The sequence below is a fragment of the Molothrus aeneus genome, chromosome 11, assembly GCF_037042795.1.
Source record: "Molothrus aeneus isolate 106 chromosome 11, BPBGC_Maene_1.0, whole genome shotgun sequence".
NCBI lineage: Eukaryota > Metazoa > Chordata > Aves > Passeriformes > Icteridae > Molothrus > Molothrus aeneus.
In genome coordinates this window covers 6,598,361-6,622,500 of record NC_089656.1, presented here as the reverse complement: position 1 = coordinate 6,622,500, position 24,140 = coordinate 6,598,361, and the positions used below count along the sequence as shown (strand labels likewise).

The 24,140-nt window shown below is 38.1% G+C and overlaps 1 protein-coding gene across 1 annotated transcript in view; it reads left to right on the top strand.

The window, feature by feature from the left end:
* The window catches only part of ZNF536 (zinc finger protein 536), a 288,662-nt gene that overhangs the window by 143,310 nt on the left and 121,212 nt on the right, over positions 1–24,140 (top strand). Inside the window, exon 6 of the mRNA XM_066557292.1 lies at positions 15,175–15,327. Within this exon, the coding sequence (XP_066413389.1) occupies positions 15,175–15,327 (153 nt within the window). The remainder of the gene's footprint in view (positions 1–15,174; positions 15,328–24,140) is intronic.

The following is a 24,140-nucleotide window of genomic DNA, read 5'->3' as shown; positions in this document are numbered from 1 at the left end:
TAGGGCAATCTAAGGTAGTTTAGCTTCCAAGCTACATAAAGGGATTTTTTACACATTTAAGCTACACATAACCAAACCTGCTTAACCCTTTTGATGGCTTTTGCTACAACAAACAAGTTCTAACTCAAGTATTAGAGGCAAAATCCAACCTTAAGCAAAAACATTATCCTGAGGGACTTTGCTCAGTGTGATCAGATTGACAGTTTGAAACAATTAAATAGCAGTCTGAGTACTAAAAATGCAGCAAATTTTTTGAGTAAGAGAATTCTTCTTTGAATTTCTGCAAAATCTCCCTCTGTTTTTGTATGGGGGAGGGCTTGGTGGTGCAAGTTAATGAAAATCTGTTTTGAGAGAAAAGCCTTTGCATTTGTTAGGGTGCAGACAGACAAGCTGAAACTGTCCAAGCTGTTGAAGTACAGATCCTCCACAGGATGTGGTCCCTTGCAGGAATCCAGAGGAGTGCATCAGTTCCCACACTGTCAGTGTGCCTCTGCCACCTCCCTGGTACACCCTGGCTCTGTGGGACAGGTTGGTTTTGCCATTGCTGCTTCAAATGGCCGTGCTGAACAAAGTCCCTGGCAATGCCAGAGGAGATGGGTTCTCCTGTGATGTTGACAGCCAGATGCCCCTGACTGATCTGATGTTGCTGGTTGTCTGCCACCAGAAGACCCTCAGATATTTAAACATTTGATGGTCAGCAAATTCTGCACAGATGGAAAACAAGGAAAGATCTGGATGCCTACCCCCACCTATCTATAATTCTGAAGTCTTAAGACACATATTTTTCAGGGAAACTTTTCAATAATGATTACTTTTGTGGAGCATTCTCAGCCAGAAATCTTGCAAAGTATTAGCAGAATAAATATAGATATGTGGAGAATCACCGTGTTTGGTTTTAGTTATTGTAATAGCTATGGTTAAAATGTAGATCAGACTGCTGTTTTGGATCACAGTCTTAGTTCCAAAAATTGCATCATCATAGGTGGATCATATCTGCATCTTTTCAAATAGATGGCAGGGTATATTTCTGTGCTGTTTTTCCCTAAAGAAAAATTGAAAGATAAGAGACAGGAGTTTCAAGTAACATCGCAACATTTAGTTGTCAAACTATGAATGGAAATTGCCATCATAGGGACTGTGTGTTTACTCTCCTACTTCAAAAAACCTGTGTGAAAATGTAACCAAGAAGAAAGGATTTTTTTTTCTTTTTTTAAATCAAATAATATCTTAGTAGATGAGCAGTGATTCAACATAACTAAAACAAATATTAATTGAAAAGAACCCTAGAACACAGAGAGGAAGTGTGTTGCTGCTTGGTGAACAGCACTCACTGGAGCAGTACTGCAGATGATGGACTCTCCAGCAATTCTTTTCTGGAATCAGTTCCACTGATCTGCACCACTCCTCAGTGTCCTGTCTGGTATCGGAGCTTTCTGAGGTTGCATCTTCCCATCATTGTTTGTTTTAAATGCACAGTGCTGCTCTCCTGCAGTTTTATGATGAAAAAATGGCAGCAGTAGGGAGATACTGTTTGTTTGTCCATCCTTTATTGTAATATTTCAGCATCTGTCAGCAAGCTCCACTGCCTAGTTAGTCAAGAGAATCTCTTTTTTGAAACAAACAGCTATGACCCTCATGACTGGACACATACCTGTAAAATTTGCAGCCAGAAAGGACCCAGTACCAGTAGAATTGTTAGAATTATTTAAGTTTCGTTTGACCAGTTAATGCTGTCATTCACCTTTCCTCAACCCCATGCATGACTTTGCTAGGTTGGCCAGTCCCACTGTAGACAGCTTTCAAATGGAATCTGGTGCAAGCCAGTTTGTCATGTACCAAATTCTGTGTGGGCTTGCCAGGCTGTTGGAGTGGCTCCCACCACTGCCATCCTGAAAAGGCATGGAAACGTGTGTCTGCACAAATGCAGGAGCCTGCATTCCCAGGGTTTAAATCAGGCTGTTCTCTGACATGGTGCTTATTGCAGAGTGTCTCAGTGCAAGCCAATAATCAGCCAAAATTAGAACCTGAGGATTCTCTGACTTTCAGGGGAGGAGTTGTGTCTAAATCTCTGTAGTTATACTGATGCATTTGTTCATACTTTGTCAGATTCAGAGATGCATTTTGGACATATCATTCATAGGCGGTTTTGTCAGAGCGATGGAAGTTGTTGAAAGTTTCCTCTCCGTACAAATTTATCTGGTCTGGTTGCTGTTTTCATCCTATTTATTGCAGGAAATTTTACTAGTGCTCAGAATAGTGAAAATTTGAAGTAAGCCTGCTCTTCTTCCATAAGATGTGTAATAGTCAGGATGCACTTGTGAAACTTCTGTCTCCTAAATGTGATTCATTTCTGTCATCCAGAGGGTCTAACATGAGTTTTGAACAAATATGTCCACTTTGAAAGATCTTATTGCCAAGTCATTTTCTATAAAGGCAATGTTACTTTGTAAGGGTTAGGTTTCCTCTATTCTCCTTCCCAGTAAGGATCTTCTTTCCTGCATATCTGACCTCTCTGAGATAAGATTTCCTTGTGTCAGCATTTAATGTCATCTGAGCATTATCAGCCTCAGAATTTCATGTAGGTGGCTGTTGTCTGATGGTTATAGAATGGTCATTGCTCCAGAAGGTGCTGGTCAGAAAGGATGAAAAACATGGGAAAGCCATTCAGAGTGATGGGAGCCAAACCCTCAGCAGAGCAGAGGCTTAAATGCTGTGATGGGTTAGGAAACCATTAAGTACCTGCTTCAGCTTTGGGATGTGTGGAGGAGCAGATTCATCTCCAGAAATCTGAAATAAGGAGGTTTGACCACATCATTACTTTTTCCTTTCCGTCTGCTCCAAGATTCAAGAAGTTATTTGAAACTGTGGTACAGAAGGCTGTGAAAGAGTTGACTCCATTAGCTTTTTTCTTTCTTATTCTTAACTACTTACTGCTAAGAATTTTATTTTACAAAAGTGAGCCTGTAAATTTATATTTAAGATAGTGCTATATGTTTTGGCTGTCTTCAAGAGAGTAAGTGAGCACCAAATGCACTCGACTGATCCCAAGTATTTGTACTCATTTGCTACAGTGTGTTACAAACTCAGTCCTGGGATGGATTTCAGTGCATCAGTATCTGCAGATTTTTGCTGCCACATGTGTTTCCTGTACCTCACTATACACTTATTGATATGTGGGACCATCAATCTGATGATGATCTGAATATTTCCAGAAGGTTTTACAGCATTTCTGCTTTCCAAGATGGTCGATAGTTCAAGTCTGGCCCTCACAGGCATGGCAGAGGAGCTTGTGAGAACATTTTGGCTGAATTTCTGATGATGTTCATGAGGTAGAGGAGCAGCAGCTGCTGTACTAGTAACAGAAAGAGAGAAAGACTAATTCCAGGGCAAGGCAGCTTTCAAAGGCAAGTGAGCATCATGTGACTGAATGTGTATAATTTAAAAGAAAAAGAAAAAAGCTAGAACTTCAGCACAGCCTGTCTCTCCAGTATATAAGTGAAGCAAATGAATACGGCCTTGAATACACTTTTTAATTTTTCAACACTGTATTTTGCCAACTTTAGTTCACTCTGTTGACTGTTCAGTCAGACCGTTTTTAAATTAAAAAGGAATACATGGTTGAATTATTTATTAAACAAAAGGTGCTTCCGTGCATGCAGACTACCTGGGTTTTGAATTTCTTTTGCTGTTGGAATTTGAAGAAAGTGCATTGCTAATAAGTTAAGAGATAGAACACTATCCTTCTTCTGAAATAAGTCACTCTGTCTCTGAGGCAGACAGTAAGATAACTTGTGTCTGTCCAGCCAGGGAAGAATGCTTGATCTTCATTCAAATTTCTAATTTTGACCTTAGTGTGAAGTTGTTTCTCCAGCTTGCTGGGCTCCATAGAGACAGAATTTGTGGTACGGAAATGTGTTTGCAAATCAAGCCAGTCTGGATTGTGTCCTAATTTTATAGGTGCTTCTGATGTGTTAAAATATGTATTTTCTGGTAAATTAATGTGGAGGAGCTGTAAGTAAGCAGCTTGCAAAAACTTTGTACATTGCTGCTATCAGCCTGTATGTTCCTGGAGGTAACCAGTTCACCTTGGGGTGATTTTGTACAGTACCTTGTACAGTGACTTTGCTTTATTCAGTCCCCATTCCTGCCTCTGCACTGGTGCTCCAGATTGGTGCACAGCCAGGCTTTCTTTATTGTGGCCTCCAAGTGCCTGATCTTTTCTTGTCCATTTCCCCAGGAGTAAACAGTCACCAGCTTTTGGTCTAGACTTTCTGAGCTTCAAATTCCTTTGGCTGATGGCAGAAGGGAAAACATTCAGGCTAAGAAAGTAGGAAGGGTCTTCCATCAGTGGTGGCACTGTGGTCTCCATAGCTTGCTGAAAAATGAGAGGGCTGTTTTACCTGGTATTGAGAAAGGAATTAATGTGCTGAATCTGAGGAAACATCTGTCCAAGAGGTTGGTATTTCTCATTACTGGTGTGGGACTTGACAACCATCTAGGATCCTAGTGAGATGCACTGCAAAAGGCTGGTCATGGCTGCAAAGGGGCTTTAGAGAAAGCTGATGAGACCAGCCAGGCTCTGACGAGCTCCCAGTGACCCCAGTGTGTGGGAGGGTGAGCCTGGAGCTTTTCTGTGCAAGGAAGGCAGTGAGCAGTAGCAAGTGGCTGGGCACACCCTGGCTTTGATAGCTACAGATGGAGACCTAAAAGATTGCAGGGCCACAGTCCAACACCAGCACATGTAAAATAAGGCTCAGGATTTAGATAACTCTGTTCCAGCATACTGACGTGCATGGCCACAGTCCAACTCCAACACATGCAAAATTAGTTTCAGGATCATTCCAGCATACTGAAGCCTATGCCTAAACTGCCTAAACCAGTTATTGCCACAAGCTCAGCTAAATCAGAGGACAGCATTCAAAATATTTTTTCTTTTTTTTTTTTTTTGACTAGAGTAGTTCAGATGAAAAAAAAAATTATATTTTCATAGTAGAAGAGGAAAACTGGGTTATTGATAGATCAGCTCCATAGGCAGCATTTCAGAATTTTTATAGCCCAAATGCAAAAGCAGCACACCCACAAATATCATTTTATGGTACCCATGTACATTAAGGCTATTTTACAAAACATGCATATGAGTTGACCTAGTAATACATTTTGAGATACATTAGTATAAAAAAATTAATGAGTTTTTTCAGATAATATCATGTTCTCAGTATTCTCACAGTACACTGTTAAAACAATGAGGAAAAAACCTATACCAAAGAGTTAAAGGATCCCTTCTCAAGACTTAATGTAATGAATTTAATCAATATTTTTCCATTACAGCAAAACTCATGTAATTAACATATTTTATTTATAGAAAAAAGGTGCTAGTAAAGTAGATTCAGCAGTTTAGAGTTGCTTGTAAGTATTTATTCAAATACAGCTTTTTTCTTTTTTTTTTTCTTTTTTTTTTTTGTGAAATGGATAAAGAAGTTGGAAATTATCCTCAAGTGGCTTGTACCAAAGGAGTTAAATGGGAGAAAAATTATTTACAAAAGTATTTATATTAGCTAAAAGTGGTCATTTAGTTTGAAAGGAGCAATGGAAAGTTAAAAGTAAGAAAATACAGATACTGGAAAAGCCTCTCATATCATAGCCCAAATGTTGTAACACACACCATGACATTATTCACTCTTTAGAGACTCTGTCAGCACCTCTCTAATCAGTAATCTGTAAATGGAATGAGAGTCTTTAATTCTTTCTCAATTTGTTGAGGGGGAAATTAGTAATTTAGCTACCTCTATAGTTCTTTTTACATGCCTGATTCTTTTGGTTTTTTTTGTTTTTTTTTTTCCTTGCCAGTGTCTACAGAAAGACATTCCTGCGACATTTTAAATAATTCATGCTTTTCTTTAGTAGAATGAATTTTTATAAAATCTGATGACCTGCTACTGGCACTTATGTGCTGATTTTTCCACTCTGTGATAAGATAATAATAATGAAAAAGGGTTTTCTTAAACAATAGCATGCAAGAACTTACCCAGTGATACCTGATCCATGAGAGGTACTTATAATGAAGGCAGGTCTGTGGATCTCACTTGAAAAAAATATTTGTTTGGTTTTTTGATTTTTTTTAACCCAGAAACTGAGGGTGAAACTTGGCTAGTGTAATTAATAAATATTTCTATTCAAGTACTCAAAAGATTTTAAAAAGTATCAATGGGTTTAGAAGACTACAAGGAGAGAGGTGTTAATTTGTACTTCTTAAGAGTCTGAGAGAATGCATTTTTGGGAAGATGAGAAGAACTTAGAGAAAAGAGATTCCACAGAGCTCTCTTCCACACAGATTTGTCATTTTTCTTATGGTTTACTGATACCATCTTAGATTCCCTTCATAGTGTCGCCTGTACCAAATGGTCCTGTATGTCCCACAAGTGTTTTAGGAACGAGACAGAGGTGATGGTGAAGTAGCCCTTACCCCTCTGTCCTTTGTAGGGTTGTAGAGCTCCCAGCGTAGAAGAAACAGGGTAAGTATGGAAGCAAGGAGAAGGCAACATATTCATTCACAGAAGTCCAGTAAATGGTTATTTTAGTTGATTAGCTAGCAACTTCATTTTCTCCCTCATGAAATTGCCTCCACAGATCCTTACTTCTGGAGCTTAATCAGCAGTAGCAATCCATCCCAGGAGTGGGAGATCAGGAGTACTTAATTAAAGAGGGACTGTAAGGCAACTCTCCCAAATTGGATATCTGATCTAGCCTTGGCATCAGGAGAGCAATGCTAGGTAAAAGTGTTTATCAAGCTCCATGTAGCCTCTCTGCAAATCTCAGAGATGGGAATATGATGCAGACAGCTTGTAGAAGCTGCTATAACCTGAGTAGTATGGGTTTTAAGGCCATCTGGTACCTGAACACCTGCCTACAAATAACACATACAAATCCAAAAGATGGTCCAGTTGGATAGCCTCTGTGCTTAGATTCCCCACTGGAATTCTGTCCAAAAGCAGTAGACAATCTGTATGAAGTTTGGAAAGACTTTGTTCTCCCTGGTCAGTAATCAAGTGCCCATTTCAAATTTAGGTGACAGGATCAAAGAGAACCCAGGTGAGTCAAGGGTTTGGGTAAGAAAACTGCTGAAAATCACAGGGTACTGTTCACACTAACTTTTGGTAAAATTCCAGAATATTCTAAGCTTGTTTTAAGAAAGGGAGGGGAAAACCATGTGAAGTATGTCATATGAAAGGCTTGGGAGATAACCTTGCTATCAGAAGCATAATTGGACACCAAAGTAAATTTTGAGGATAAATGGCAAAGAGCATACGCAACAAAACAAAGAAAGATCCATGAGTGTGTATTTAAGCTCAATTTTGCTGGTCCAGAAGGTCCAGTAGCTGCTTTGCTTGTGAAGGCACACATTATGGACAGAGGAGTACACCAGGGTGTACTGGCAGCTCAGGTGCTCTTCTGAAGAAAGCGAGAATTAGCACTAGATAGATAAATGACATTCTGATAAATGGCAAAGTACATTCACTTTTAAAGCCTCTTCTTTTCCTGTGGAAATATTACACAAGCCTAGTAGAATTTCATGACAAGCATCTGACAAACTAGGTGATTTGGGATGGGAAGTGCTTTCAGCTATACAGTCAGGTCAAGGAAGTGGGATTTCAAGGTCATGGTTTTGGAGTGGCAGATCTGAAAAATCAGTGGAGGGGTTGGATGGTAGAAGAGTTTTGCATGTTAAGTGCTTTGGAGAGAAGTTTTTGTATTCTGCAATTTTGAAACAAACTGTTAAAAATGGTGTTGGGGCAATAATGTAGTGGGAAACATTGTAGAGATCCATGGCCATTTGCCTCTAGCCAGCTCTCATTGGGTAGCTAGAGGTTCCAGGAGCTAGTAGTAACATCAAAAAAGTGAAGACTAACCAAAAAAAAGCACTCCATGACTCTGCTCTGTGTATTTCTGATGTCCATTGAATTTATTGAAGGACTGGTCTGACTGAATAAATTGAAACTTTTAACTTTTAATTATACCATTTGTGCAGGTGTGTGTGGTTTTTAGAATGGCCTTAAGTCACAGGCACTGGAAGAGGGTGAAGAAGTTTGACATGCCTGTGCGTACTTCTATTTTTTAAAAAAAAAATCTTCAGCACTCTTTTAAGTTTTATTCCAATTCATTTTTATCAAAACTAATATTGTAACAATATGGTGGAGTCCTGACTCAAATGTAAGAGTTGAAGTTACACTGAACTCAGTAGGCCTGGAGAGGTGTACAGTAGTGAGATTAAAATTTGAACCTTACTTCTTCTCATTCTGAGCTAAGAATATGTGTGATGGTTTGCAGGATAATGATATTTAACTGTAATCTTCTTGAGGCATGAATGGCATTCCATTGATTTTATACAACTGAACTTGGTACTGCTGATTAATAAAACAATAAATACAGAAAATGAACTATTTTGTGTTTTATTAACAATTTGCATTTCTTATAGTATTTCATTTTCAATAAGTATAAAATCATACCCTCGAATGGTAAGATGTAATTGCTGATCATGTATCTCTTTGTTCCAGACACTTTTATAAAAGTGTATGTATTATGTATGATGTGACCTTCAAATGCCATGAATGCTTTGTGCAATAAACTGTCAATATTTGTGGCTATAAGGTACTAGATGACTTTTACAATAATTGGAACAGCTTTATTAAAAGCTTGGATCACTCAGCTGGTTAAAGAGAAAGACACAGGCCAGTGTTCATCTGGGAGTTTCCTTCTGCCAACTGTTAAATGAAAGATATTGTAAGGTGCTTAAGATGTCTTCTTTCTTAAAATAAAACCCAAAACAAAACAGTTAAAGAGCTCTCACACAGAAACTATTCTCTCAAAAATATTTTTCTTCACCATGCTCAATATTGGGTCAAAACTCTGAGCACTGTCACCTAATGGCAAGTAAACAACTCTGTGTTTTAAGTGCTAAATCTGAGTTTCTATGTCTTTCGGTCACACGATTCTTCAAAGAAATGAAACAGCTAAAATGATGTACTCAGAAACTGTGTTTGATCTCTGATTATCTTAAAAGGTTTTAAAATTTTAGAAAAAATTGAGAAGTAAGACTGCTAAGAACTGCAGAAAAAAAGCTCTGTAGGGAATTTGATTGGAATGAAAAGAAGAGGATAAGAAAACATTTTGTGATTAACAAAATCTTAATTTTGTTGAAGTGTTTCATCAATCTCTCTCTGTGCTGTATATACAGATTTTGTATGTATCTCACATGCAATGTGAAGAGCATTGCACACAATGAAAAGCATTAAGCTATAACCAGCACTGCATACGTGCAGTATTGCCATGAAAGTGTTTTGAACTCATGGGGTGTGAAAACCACCAATCTTCCGGTGTGTGGTGTTCCAGGAGTGGCCTTAAGGTGTGTGTGCATCACCAGTTACTAACCAAATGCTTACAATATTTTGTCTCTCTTCCTGCTGAGCTTGAAACAGCACCCAGCTACTCCCCTGCAGGCCAAGGTGCTGGCTGTGGCTGCCATTTGCTCACTTCTACAAGCTGCAATCTTTCCCTGTACAAATGGTTCTGGGCCTACTAGTTCAGCTTCATTTAGACTGTGTTTTGAGTTTAACTCTGCCAGTAACTAATTGCTAACAGAGGCAGGGCAGTTTGTGCATTTTGTTTGTCTGTGTGGTTCAGAGGGCTAAGAGGGAATTCTCATGTCAGACGTGGTATCTTTTTATTTACCAGTGGAACCTTTGTATAATCTTTATTTCTAATAATACAAACAATGTGAATGCTGCTTTCTCACTAGAAGGCCTCCTTTCCAATTCTCTTCTAAAATAGCTCTGTGTTTAAACAAATTCTCTGCCAATCCATAGAAACAGTTTAAGATTCCCTTATATGGTCATTATAAAACCTAAATCCTTGATGAAACAATAGAGACAGCAAGTTGTTCCTGACCTAAGACATTAGCAACTCTTTCCGGAGGCCTAAAATATAACTGTAATACTTAGTAATATTAGAAAGCTTCTTTTTAAACCATGAACTTCACTAGCAAAAAAGTGTAGTGACATCCACTAATAGGCTTCTAATTTCAAATTATGAACACAAGGCCAGATTCTGTTCTCATTTACATGGGATGATACTAATTGAAGCTACTTCAGGTAGGCAGAAAAATATTATTAATTATATCCCTAATTATATTCCTATTTTCCACTATTTTCAGTATTATTAAGGCTTTCTCTTAGGAATAGGCAAGAAATATAAAGCATGTTTTCTAAGAAACTTGGCATATTCTATGTTGCTTCCCAGGCAGGGAATGAGGTGGTTGAGTTCAGGCATACTTGCAAGGAGCTGACAGCAGTGACAGGATTAACACACTAAATATCTTCTAACTCCTTTCTTGACATTGGATTTCCTGCCACAAGATGGGCTAATCTGGGTGGTTTATGGGTCATCAAAAAATAGCTGTGGTCACTACCACTTCTCGTTGCACCAAGTTTCATTAACAGGCAGATTTGAAGAACTACAAATATTCTGAATTTCAGAAATATATGAAAACCTGGGATTATGTGCAGCTTTAAAGGTTTCTGGCCACATTTTCAAAGGGTTCTTTAATAGTGTTGAAAATTGTGCAAGACCAAACACATACTTGTAAGACTGATTACCTATTTTGTGAGTTGATTACCTTTCCATGTGATTGCCTGTTTTTGGCTAATTTGGCAAACCTTATGTCGACAAATTCCAACTGACTTCACTGATGATTTAGCCTTCATGAGGGCTTCAATTTAGCTCTTTTGAACATGAAAGCACCTCTTTGTGAATCCCTGCACCTTCACATACACACAGCAAATAAGTACTCTGGTGAAATTTGTGGCACATACAAGTAGATGTTCCTTTCAGAATTTGATTGCTATCATGACTGAAGTCAGTGCTGATGCCTAACCAAGTGAAAACAGTTTTCTTTTTATAAAAGCAATCCACCCGTTTCTAATCATGTTTATGGGCTCATTCCAGACAGGTGGACCAGTCATACAGAGTATATATGGAAATGTCAAAGAATTTGTTTCCTTTTGCTCTTCATATGACTGCCTAGATAGATTCTGCTTTGAGCACAGAGACTCACTGTCCATCTAAGTTTGTCTTCTCTTTTCTGGCAACATCCACTGAAGCTGGCATTTCTCCTCTGTGTCATCTGTATCTGTGTGCTGAGGGCACTGCTGGCCGTGGCCATGGCTCAGTTCTGGCTGGACCATTTCTGATAACCAGCAGTAAGGTATTGACTGGAAAAAAAGGATTCAATGGTGTCTTTCTCACTTTCTTTTAACCTTCTACTGTAGAAGTGCTCCTGGCTCCAGAACTGTTTGTTGGGATTATCTGTCTCTGTGGAAACTTTCTGCCTGTGGCAGTGGTGTGGAACCAGCCTGATCTCCCTGCTAGATGAGGAGTGGTGGCTTTTAGGCCCTTCTCTCCTGAGAACTGGGCATCTGTCTGAAGAAGGGCAATCCCTCAAATACTGATCTTATGGACTGGTTAATTTTTATGTCAGTCTGCATGCCAAAAAAATTTACTCACATTTTGGCCAAATTGGCTCTTTGGTTATGCAGCTAATCTCCACCTTCTGATATAGATGTTGAAGTGACCTTTCTTTCCTGGCATTTACCCCACGAGAACATGGGCACAGCATGGTGTGCGAGAGATGTCCCTGCCATACCTCCCCAGAAGCTGCTTTGTGGCTGAATTCCTGTGTCCTGTGTCAGGAGTGCTCTCTGCCTGCCCAGCAGGTACAGCACATTGAGCAGCTGGGGACTCTCAGCTGTTCCTTGTCCTTAGATTGGCCCAAAAACCAGTTTCATATTTAGAACTGAATGTTGCTTTTCACATTTCTGTCCAGGACTTTTGATGCGAACAGATACCTATAAAGTGAAAGGAAAGCTCAGCAGGAGTAAGTTCAGAGGCAAGGCTGGGAAGTCTCACATCCAGCATGTACATCTATATCATACTTTAGTCTCTTATTTCCTGCACTTTAATCAGGAAAGGTTGGGATGGGCAGGAAGATATTCAGGATGCCGACCTGCCTATAATGGAAATGGATAGTAAAAAAAGCAGTGTAATCCCACGTGCATCAAGTGCACATCATATAGACCACATAAATCAGGGAACCACAATGGCTGGAAGATAAGTAACTGTTCTCTTTCCTTCCTGATCTTTTATCCTTAGAATTGAGAAGCCCCCAAAACCATAGCTAAAATCCTGAGTAAATCATAAATTAATTTGTGGAGGCCAATCCTAGTTCTGCAGATCTGTAAAACTACTTTTTGCTATATATTTTCACAATTTAACAGAGCTGAGATTTTCTCCTTGTGAAGATGCTTTCAAAAACACAAGAAGGGGGACATCAGAGGTGTAGAATACATGATTATTGGTAAAACTGAGGATTTTTCATTCCCTCCATATTCTGATGTTGGCATGGTCTGTATTGTTCAGTTTGCTTCTTAACTTTTTTCTTGTCAGCCTCTTCTTTTTTTCATCCTTAGTTTCCACAGATACTTCTGAGAGACTCGATATAAGAAAACCTCAGTAGCAGAGTCAGTGCGACTTAAACACATTTTAAAGTTAAGCACATTTTAAACTTAAGTGCTTTGACAAAGAGGTACAATGTGGCAAAATGAGGCCCTGGTAAGAAGCTGGGTTAGCATTTGATGGGGAGAGTCGGCAGCCTTGAACATATCTTTTCATTGTTGGGAATAAAAGAGCTTGGATGTAAAGCTGCTCATTCAGGTAGCGATGGCCTCCAGCGCTTCGGTGGGCTTTGTAGGCAGAGGAATTCAAAAGAAAACCCCTCAGCCCAGCTTTAAAGTCTTAGGAATGCTTTCACTGTGGGAAGAAAAATTCTTCAAGGTAAGGCCCCTGTTGGAGTAAAGCCTTTGGAGCTATCTACTGTATGTCTACTTAAATCTAAAAGAGAACTCTTCAGACCACCCACATCTTTCTTTGCTTCATTGTTGTTTTCAGTTTGCTTTTTCAGAGGGATTAGTGCTAGAGTAAACTCCATCGTCTTGCTCCCTTGAAAAAATTCAATTTTGTGCAAAGTGAAAATTAGACTCTTAAATCTGCAAAGAGAGCTGTTCATCTTACAAATTTATTCTTTTTTATTGGGCCACACATATTCTAGATAGAAAGATAAAAGGCAAATGGATAACAGGCCATCATTTAGAGTGACATGTAGCAAAACATAGCTAGTAGACTTATTCTGTAAATTCCTCCTGAGTGGCTTGTTAACTTTATCTATATATTTATCTATAATGCTCATATAGTATTTATTGAAAATCAAAATAAAATCCTGCAATTTATCATCATGCATTCTGTGTTTTGCACTTCAGAAAAATCTTTTTGCACTCAGGAATTCTTTTTTTTTTTTTCCCAAAGAAGCTTAAGCCATAATTATATACAACTTTTGAGGAGTAAAACCAGAGAAAATCTAAACTCTTTAGGGATATTGGAATTATAGGCTAGTACCTATGTATGTTTTCCTAGACTCACAAAGACAAAATAGACTCCTATAGCATGCAACTTTATGTACTTGAGGATAATTCAAAATGACATTTACTGACTTTCTAACTTAAATATTATGCTTTAACTCTGCAGTCTGAGAACAGTCAGAAAATGTTAAACAGGAATGGGATGTGAAAACTATCAGATTTACATTTTGAAAAGTAGTAATAGCTTGATTACATACAGGACTGAGATAAGCACATATATATATATATATATATATATATGTATTTAATAGCTCTATCATCTCCTTCTTTCAGCTTTAAACAAAATAGTTTAGAGGAACCATTTCATATTACATACTGAAATGCCTGTTAGTGTTACCTTTTCCAGAAACATGATATTTGGGTCTCTGCTACTGTGAGAATAAATTTTACTAGAGCCAAATATTTAAGTCTTTCTTATGTCCCATTACTTCCTTTTAAAAGGCAATGCTGTGTAAACTGCACTATGTTTCCTGACAGCTTTAGTTACATATCAAATGGGTAAAGACAGAACATTTTTAGTCAGTGGTTTATGGTTGAAATAATCAAGGCTCTGCATGCAGGTTTTAACTCTGTGCTCCCCACCTGGATCTAACCCAGATAGCTCAGCTCTGCACAGGGTGTGATGCTGTGTCCATGTGTCCTGCTCCTGACGTGCCAGGAGTGTCAATCTGGGTCACAGCCTCAACATTTGCCATGGTTTTGGTGACATCATGCACTGGTGCTTATAGTGGTACTGAATTGATGCTTACAGTGATATTACATGACCCTCTATGTACAAGATGATGGATGAGCCTTGTGTGATTTGAATAATGACTTTTTTTTAATGCCCTACTTTTTTTTTTTTTTTTTTTTTTGCAATTTTTATGTCAGTCTTTTGTAAGTTATTTTATTCCTTGCCTGCTTGGGTAAAAGCAGTTCCTTCAAGATGGCTGAAATGACTGTTTCTTTATATCAGGAGAGAGAAGAGGTGTCCTGGAGTTTCACCCATTGTGTTATGATGCAAAGAATAAGTGTAGCTGTGAACTCTGAAGGAGAAAACGCAGGAGCTGCGGCTGAGAGGGAGATGGAATTCCCCCTCATCTGACCAGTTTTGTCATTGTTTTTCACATGCTATTAGGCCACTCTCTGGGTTGCCTGTTGTAATTCCACTGCTGAGATGTTGCAGAGGAAGTTGGTTAGCTTTGCATGTGGACCTTGTCAGTGCTGTGCGACCCCCTATTGCTGCAATTTTCTTGTTTTAAGATGTTTTATTATACTGGTGCAAACTTTTTCCCTCTAAAAGCCTACAGGTTTTCACAATACTTATAAATTAAATAGATTCAACAAAACAACAATCTCAAACTTTTGGAGAAAAAATTAATAGGAACTAAGCAAAAGAAGAAATCAAACCAGCTGCTGACACAGCTGTTTCTTTTCTTGTATAATTCAGTATATAAAGGTACCATATGCTGCTTAAAATCATGATGGGAAAGATGAAATAATTTAAGACAATAACAAGAAAATACATGAATTGTCAGCATTCTGTCAGATTTAAAGAATGAAATAGACAGGTGTAGTATTGACATGTTTAACTTTGTGTTGTGTTAGCAGTTTTAGTGAGAACAACTTCTGACATGTGCTGAAGTGATGTGAGAACATTTCTGTGTTGCAGACATTGGAGAAGAAGCTGGGAGATCTGTAGGAGTCCAGCAGCCAGCTTTACTGAGAGACAGGAGCCTTGGTTCTGCCATGAAAGACTGCCCATATTGTGGAAAGACTTTCAGAACATCCCACCACTTAAAGGTCCACTTGAGAATACACACAGGTGAGAGGAACACGCGAGCACTGTCGGCACGAGCCTCGTGTGCGTGGGGGTTAACACAAATTGTGCCTAGGAGCCTGAATTGCCACTGTAGATTTGGACTTATTAGCTGGAGAAAGTCTTTTGAGAAAGATGTATGACAGTCTTAAATAAAAGCACAAGGAATGTGTTGTTGGATAAAGACCACTTTAATAGAATCATCTTTTCCCAGTTGAGGTTATTTCTGTCTCCTTCCCTGCTTCATCACTGTTTCCTTCAATTACCCTTGTCCTTCAATAGGCATAAGCCTATTGGTTTCAGACTTAGTTATACTAACTGCTTCAAAGGCCTTCCTTAGCATCTGCTTAGGGATTCTGTATGTTTTCCTCAGTTACTATTTTTGTTCCATTTAGCATGCTCATTTTTAACCTCTCACTGTTCATATGAATGCATCAGCTTCACAGATCTGCTTTTTTTCTCCCCACTAGAACTCACATGAATTAGTACTTGTAAGTGATAAAACTTATCGTGCTTTGCACCATGGTAAAATTTCCCATATTTTATTTCAGTAACAATCCCAGCATTTTACCCTACAGAGATTTGCTACTGGGCTGGATAGTCACTTTGTTTTGGTATTTCTCTCACTGGGAGGACTGCTCTCAATACTAGTTATTTCTAGCCACTCCATTCAAATTTTAATATTTCATTTGCTTGAAGGTACCTATGTGCATGGCAAGGTCCATGTAGAGACACAGTATGTGTTTAAGAAGACTTTATCCATAATTAAATTCTGACATAAAATGTTGTAATCCTCAGGTCCTGTTGACATCATTTGAAATTCTGTGTATGGTCAATAGGATCCTGTTTTCTTCCCAGTGTTAATTGTCATGGTAGGCCTTAGGAGAGTATTCAAAGCTTGAGATTTGGGATACTTCTTTTTGGAAACAGACATAATAGGCCCCATCATTTTAATTTTCTTTTTCAACTATTTTAATTGAATTTCAGAATTTTACTGCTACTTTCCTAATAGGAAGGTAAAATAATTGCATGAAGAAATACATTCCAGTTATACCTCCTGCTTGAAAATCTTCACTTTTAATTTTTATTTCACTGAAGTACCAGATAAGCAATGTTTCCCTCCCTTCCCAAAATCAGCAATGATGTTTCTCCTATGTGTGTGCATAATACTTAATGTTGGGTTTGTGAATGTGAGGCCTGATTTAGAAAAATAGAAAATTTTATTCAAAATTATTTAAAGGAAAAAATATCATTTTTGAAAAGGGAAAATTTGTTCACTGTTTTTATGTTCTTTTTTGCATTGTGAAGTAGGAGTGTACCACACTGAAATTTAAAATTTGGCTCTCTAATGTAGTTTTGTCTGATTAGATTGCAAACTATTTAGGGCAGGAATATTCTTCTCTGTGTGTTGAGCTTGTGGGGTGGGGGGGGGAGAAGAAACCCAGTGAAAACCCTATTTGTGTGGTTTCCAATGTAGTAAAAGTAAAGAAATTGTATTTATTTTATTGGAAAATAATCTTGTAACTCTGAAGTTTAAAGAGTTTAACATTTTTAGTATTTAAGAGGCAAAAAAAAAAATTCTTCAAAGTGATATAAGTGATATGAGGTTACCCATCTCTTCATTTTGTTTTATTATATAGTGAGCACTTTGTTCTTATGTTAAACATGGCAGTGATTATTCACTTGGTATTTGTGCCTTAGAACTAATGGAAAGTAAATTAATTACAATGGAAATATTCCATTAAAATTGCATATTAATACTGACTAAAGAAAATTAAAACATGAAAAAAATAAACTGTATAATACAAAAAAAATTTTTTAAAGAAACTATGGAAACAACATTTACAATGTATTTAAAAATCATTATAATTTTAAAATAGGTAAAGATCAATTTCCATTAGGTTGAGAACAAAGTATTTGTAAATAATGACAAGAGTATGTTTAAGTGAAGCAATGTTTTACATATTGAAAAGAATCCTAATAAATAATATAAAAATGTAAATTGGCAAATTACTAGAGTTATCAAATAAAAATTAAGTTGCTTTGCAGTAAGTGGAAATGATGCAATAGATACCAGTTATTAAACAAATATTGGTTAGCTCATACTTCTCAGGGACAGTTTCCTGCCTTTTATGTCACACTCTGTCTTTATTATATGCCTGGATCATATAACTGACTGATAAAAAACACTTTACTGTATTTCTCCACTACATTAACTCAATTACTGTTCTTGTTCTCACAGCACCTGTTTGTTAGAGATGAGCTCAAGCAGCTCAGCAGAAGTCGGGTTCCTTCGAACATCTGTGTGTTTGGAGGCACACGACTGGCTTGGTTTGGTGCTCATGCCAAGAGCAGACCCAAAGCCTGATCCAGCCAGGAGGTGCTTCTGTGGCAATTGGCCCAAAAAAGCTGCAGAAGCAGCTTAATCTTGCACAAGAGGAGGAAGCTGTGCTCTGTTTTTGAAAAATTAGCCAGTGGCTTGGGTTGCTTCTTTTTTTCTGTTGGATATTTTGGTTGCAACCTTACACCAAACTGAGCCCTGGTTTCTGTGTAGTTTGCTATCACATAATAAGCCTGTGAAGGTAAAAAAAAAAAAAACCAAATCAAAGTTTTAGTTAGCATGCTCAGTTTTACACAACTGTAGAGGATTTTTCTTATCTAGCTCAGTGATGTTCAGGTAGGAAGAACTTTAAGGGGAAGATAGTAAGATATGATTTCTGATTGTTTCCATGTGGTAAGAGGAAAAGGGCATAATTATGTGAATACATTTTCTCCTCTTTCTTGCTCTTAAAACAGTTGATGTGTGAGACAATTCCCTGGGAGAGCCCTGAATGGAGAGAGGAAGGATTTTGAGGCCAAAATACTTGCGAGCCTTGGGTCTGAGAGAGGACAGGCAGAGCTCTTCATGCCCTCTTAAATGAGTTCTTGATGCTGAGCAGTGGCCAGAGATGGGCTGTGCTGCCCCCCAGCTCACACAAACCCTCTGGGAGGAGAGGCAGGGACAGGGACAGAGTGTGGCTGTGCACAGCAGTGCCTGGCAGGCAGGTGGGGGGCTGCACAATTTGGGAGGCAGCCTCCTTGATATAAAACACATAACAGCTTCTCATACAGCTGAGAAGGTTACAACACAAAAAAATCAGAGATGCTCAGTTCTTGTGAAAAAGAAAACCATCTGAGTATCTCAGACCTATAATGTGCCATATGCAGGTGCTTCTAGAGTTGTCATTTTGCCCCACTGTAGGCAGCAACTTAAGGTTCTTTCATTCAAGGAGCTGAGCATCTCCTTTATGTTCCTGAGCACTTTCAACCCCCCTGAAACACAGTAACTGGTGTGGGGTTTACATTTCCTGCCTTGACCTTTGGACTGTGCAGGAACAGTTAAGTGTAAGACAGTAAAATTCCTTATGTCCTGCCTTTGACAGGGGACACATTATGTAGGAGCTGGTTTCAGATTGGCTCTAGCACCTCTTTGCACCTTGCATTAGCCCTCAGGAGCCACTGCAGACATAGACCAGTTTGAGTTTGTGCTGTCATTAGATGCTCAGGTATATTCCCAGTATGACAGACAAAATTAAATCCCTTGAGTAAAGAAATAAGGATAATGTGCATGAGCAAAGGAAAGATGGTTTGGATTGTGCTAAACAGAAGGAACCTAAGAAAGAGATGAATAGGAAGAAAAAACTTGGCAGGGCTGCATCCATTGACTGAGAGTCTGTTACGATGTGTGTGACACACATCTAGCATATATTAGATGTATTATATGCATTTACAGTGTTACTGCATTTTCCCTTGGAAATGTGACTAGCCAATTTTAAACCATGCTTAGATGAACTGATGAAATACAGTAAAAATGGTGCTGTTTTAAATGAATTCAATTCACATTTCCTTCCTAAAAAAAGACTGCCTGTTGCCATTCTCTGAAGGCGCTTGTAGTGGGATGAGCAATATGAATAATTAAGGAAAATGGGTATATGTGCTCCAAGAGGAGACAATTTTGGTATTGAACATCCTTTATTCTTACATTTCTAAGATGAACTAAAAGGACTTTTCATTTCTCTAGATTCCTCCAGATTTCCCATCCTTAACATTGTACAGCATGCCTTTTCTCCTGTCTTAATGACGTCCCAAACTTTTGTTGAAAATAATTAATTGAATTTAAATTTCCTTAAAAGTTTAAGAGGTAATGTTACAGTATAAATTTCCTACCAAACACTAAGTAGGGAAATATCCATTAGTGAAATTAACTACAGTTTCTAGGTAGCTAACAATGTGCAGTATACAGTAGGGCATGGCTAATGAACACTGCAGTGGGTGATATTTCATTATACAAATTAATGCTCACATTTTAATGGGAAAGTCACATAATGAATCTCAGCTTCAGTGACAGCAATTAGAGACACAGATTGTCCCCTTCTGGACAAGGCACTGTTTAGCAATAAGCAGCTGTGTAAAAAGTCTTCAGGTTTACAACGTATATATATGCTTTGGGGGAATTGTGTACAGTTTATATTAATGTACTGAATCTTCCCTGAAAAGTAACAGCCATATTTATCTCTCTGCATTTTAACTAAGTAAAGACATGTAAAAAGACTAAATAAATATTGCAGATGAGATATAAATAAAGGAAAATATTCAATTACAAAAGTTTATTAAAATTAAAATATTTTATAGTGATGACAAGTGGACAAATGAAAAATATTTAATAAATGAGAAAAAATCATCGAAATTCTGTCCTTTTACAGGTAGCTTCATCTTATAAAATAGAGAAAAATGACTAGTAAAGGAAAGTAGTAAAGTGAAGAAGTTAACTAGTATTTCTGACAAACAGATTAATTGTGTGGTGAAACATGTGCAGGATCCAAAAATAATCCTACAGAACCTTTGATATTCCATTTGGTTTAAAAAGTGTGAAGTGAATGATTAGAATGATAAAAGAAATTACTGTGTAAGAATAGGCATAATAATGAACTAATTAAACCATACAGCAATTCATTTCTAAAATATCTACTGCACAATGGATAAAATAGGTTATCAATAACTGTTTCAATGGTAAAATAAAAAATGCTGGAAAATGTTTTCAATATTTTCATTAAGCAGTATTCTCTGGAATTGTAAGATGTTTGATCTTGTTTGCTTTGCATGAAAGCAAACTGTAGCCTGTCAAGAAATGTGTGGGGTTGAATTGCAACTCCCATTGTCCCCAAGTGACTGTCACAGCCCCACTGCAGATGGGGCTCCAAGTGTTTGGGGTTCTTACCCTGGTGCAAAGCTGTCACTGTACTGAGCAGCAGCACCACGAGCAGCAGAAGGGCACAATCCACAGACAAATCATAAAATCTTATTTAAAAGGGAGAGGGGAGCATTCAGTGGGGAAAGGGAGTGTGGGGTGCAGGGCAGATTGTTAAGAAGCTGTATGTTAAAGATGAAAAAATGAATAAAGAAGCTCACAGTAATAAGTTTAAATAAATAGAATTAAAGAAATTTGATAAGGGAAACTAAAAGCAATAGTAAAAACATGTATGTGTCTATGGGGGTTCTGGAAAATGGAGTAAAATTCTGTGGATCTGGCAGGCCAAACAATTGCTACCTTGCTAATACTGGAAAAGAATGGATAAGAAATTATTAACCATAGTATAGAAGACTAAATATTCTTCTGCTCTGTTTTCAGAAAGAAGCATGATGGTTTTCACGAGCATTTTCCAATGACACAGTTATGCTCCCATTAAGTAATGAGGCTGTTATGCTGTATCCCACTGCATTTTAATATTTTTTAGAATGAATTAGACTGGATAACTTTAGATAAAATCTTTAAAACCCTGACTGAAGAGCTCCCCAAATCATTTAAGTTCATTGGAAAAAATGCCCAAAAACTGCCTTGGAACACAGAGCAAGATCCATAGCACTTGTAGTGATAAAACAGCTTGAGCTATTCTTGTATTTCTCAAAAAAAGAATATGAAGACCTTGAAATTAGGACCACCCTGACAAAAGTTTGGGGTAAAATTACAGACTGAACTGGTTAACTGTAGCTCACTCTGCAGTGCCACAGTTAACTAATTGAAAATTGGTAGCATATTTATTTCAATTTTATTTCATGAAAGAAAGTTTTATCAAGTCTCATCTCATAAAAGTAGCCTGTTCCATGTGAAAATCCCCCCAGCAAAAACCCAATACCAACACAAAACAACCACAAAAAAAAAAAATAATCCCCCCCAAATCAATATACAGAGATGGAATGGCACATAAACTCTCAGTTCCACAGCAGCACTTTCAGCTCCATCTATTTGGTATTTCATCATTATTTGGAAGACTATATAAAAATCACTGTTGATAAAATTTACCAATGGCACAAAAATGGTAAGATGCTAAAAATCATGGGGAGGCACTGATTAGTCACTTAGTCAAGTGGGCTCTTTTCAACAATATGAATTTTAAATCAGCAACATGTAAAGGAAAAAATACTAGAGGCGGTGATGAACTGGGCCTGGGCCTGTGGTAGAGAAGCATCAGAATATGAGCTGTTAGTTGATTGCTAAATCTATGGATGTAAACACAGTCTTGGACTGTATAAAATTGCTATCAAGTTGAAATTTCATCAAAGCTTTAGTGGGTACCCATAATTTAAAAGGACACTGAAAAATTGGGAAGGATGTTCCACTCAAGGATGAGAGAAGGTGAAGAAGTGATTGTTTTGCTGCCTGCAAATACCTTCCTCAGGAAATAGACTTTTTATTTTAAAAAATCTGTTCAATCTAACAGGGAAAAATGTAGCAATGTTCAGTAGTAGGAAGCAAACACTGGACAAATTCAAGCGAGAAATAAGGCACACATTTTGAGCAGTAAAAATACTTAATCAGTCAAACAGTTTACCTAGGGACATGTTGGAGTCTTATTCACTGCCATTGTTGAAACATAATTTGTTTAAACTAAAGCAAGTTAGTTTTGTTTCAAAATGTATTTACACTCTGATGCTGGAATTGTCGTGTGAAGATCTTTGGCTTGTGTTGTAGAACAGATAAGTCTAGATGATCATAATTGTCCCTTCTGGCTTTAAAATCTGTAAATCTAGTTATAATCTGGCTGTGGTCTCCTTGCACAGCCCATGGCAGATGGTTCCCCTGACCAGTGGGGTCAGCTTGTGCTCTGAGCAGGACTGGGGATCTCCTGCATAGGTCATGCAGCTGGGTGGTTTATAAACCTGCTATACAAATAGACCTGCTTCTACTGGGCAACATGTCTGTTTCCACTTATCTACCAAGATTTTGTGCAGATTTTACAAGCAGCATTGAATTTTTATTGTTTTACTTTATCCTGATATAAAAGAGTTCCTCTGAGATATCTTGTGTCTTGTAAACCAGAACAGTAGGTAGATCAGAACTGTGATTATACTGCCCAGATAAGGTACTCCCTTAATTTTTTTTTTTTTATTTTGTTAGCTGGACATGCTGGAAATATTCTCTCACCCTCCTCCATTGTGAAAAAGTTTGCAGACATGCAAACAGGGCCAGAGAATTAGCAAGTTCAGGGTGGCCATTGCCTTTTTGAACAATGAAAAACGACTCTTGGATATGAAATGCAGAAGATTATTTTGAAAAAGTCATGTTCCCTCGCTCCTACATGGCAACATTAATTTATGTGAACTGATATTAAGTGTTAAATAACTCATCCAGACACTGCTCTTGGCAATAATAGCAGGGTAGTCATTACACTAGGATGAATTCTCTGAAACCTTTCCTCAAAGTATGAGACACAAACAGGTTGTCTCCTAAAAAGAATCATAGCATACCTCCCTTGTCCCCTGCAGTGTTCTTTGGACATGTACTACTGCATTTGCTGATAGAATCCTGAAAATTAGTGGTCCTTTGGGTTTTCCATTGGAACTGGCTTGGTTTGAGGTTAGACTGGGATTTTTCCCACAGCAGCTTATAACTCTGTTTTGTCATTTGTACAGGGTCTTACACAGGGTGTAGCTGGTTATTAATTTGAATGGATGAAGTAGCATGTAAATAACTGCACAATTACTGAATTTAGGAAATACTGACAGACTAAATTAAAAAGATTCAAAGATGATTGACTCCATCCTACTCCCTTCTCCCAGTGCCTGCCCTTGAAATAGCAGCATTTAAGACTGCTTTGAAATAAACTAACCAGTGCCAGTGCTTGGATCTGGCAGAGAACAGTGAGGTTTTGAACAGCTCCCTTTGAACAATGCTGTTTGGCCAGTCCTGTATTGCAAAGGTGGCACAGTGTGTTGCTACATGTTGAGTTCCATTTCAGACCTTCAGCTTTAGATCTCATTTCTAGCCATGTGAGGGGTGGGAGCACCACAGAGGCAGCACACCAAGGCTGGGAGAGATTTGAACTTTTTATCACACTGTCTCAGTCAGTGTCCTCTTTCAGTCCAGTGCTCATGGCACTGGTGGTGAGCTGTGTGCAGATCTCCTCTGCTGAAAGGAAGCTTGCTCTGTGGAGAGGTCTTAGAGCAGAAAATGGAATGACTTCAAGGCTTAGCAATTCAGAATAAGAGTATGTTGTGCCCAGGGCTTTAGACTGAATGTACTTTTAGAAGTACAAAACAGAACTAGCATTTTCTCCAGTTCCCATTCTTTAACTTGTACCCATTCTTACATATGCATACTGCTTTAAGCAGTTTCTGCATGTTTTTAGCAACATCAGTACAGACTATATTACAAATTTCTCCTTCTCCCTGCAATAGTTCTCCAGCAGTTGATGTAGTGTCTGCAATGCTGGGATACACTTTCTGATGGTGCCACTTGATGTTCAATGCAAACACACTGAACTATCGTTAGAATAAAAGGA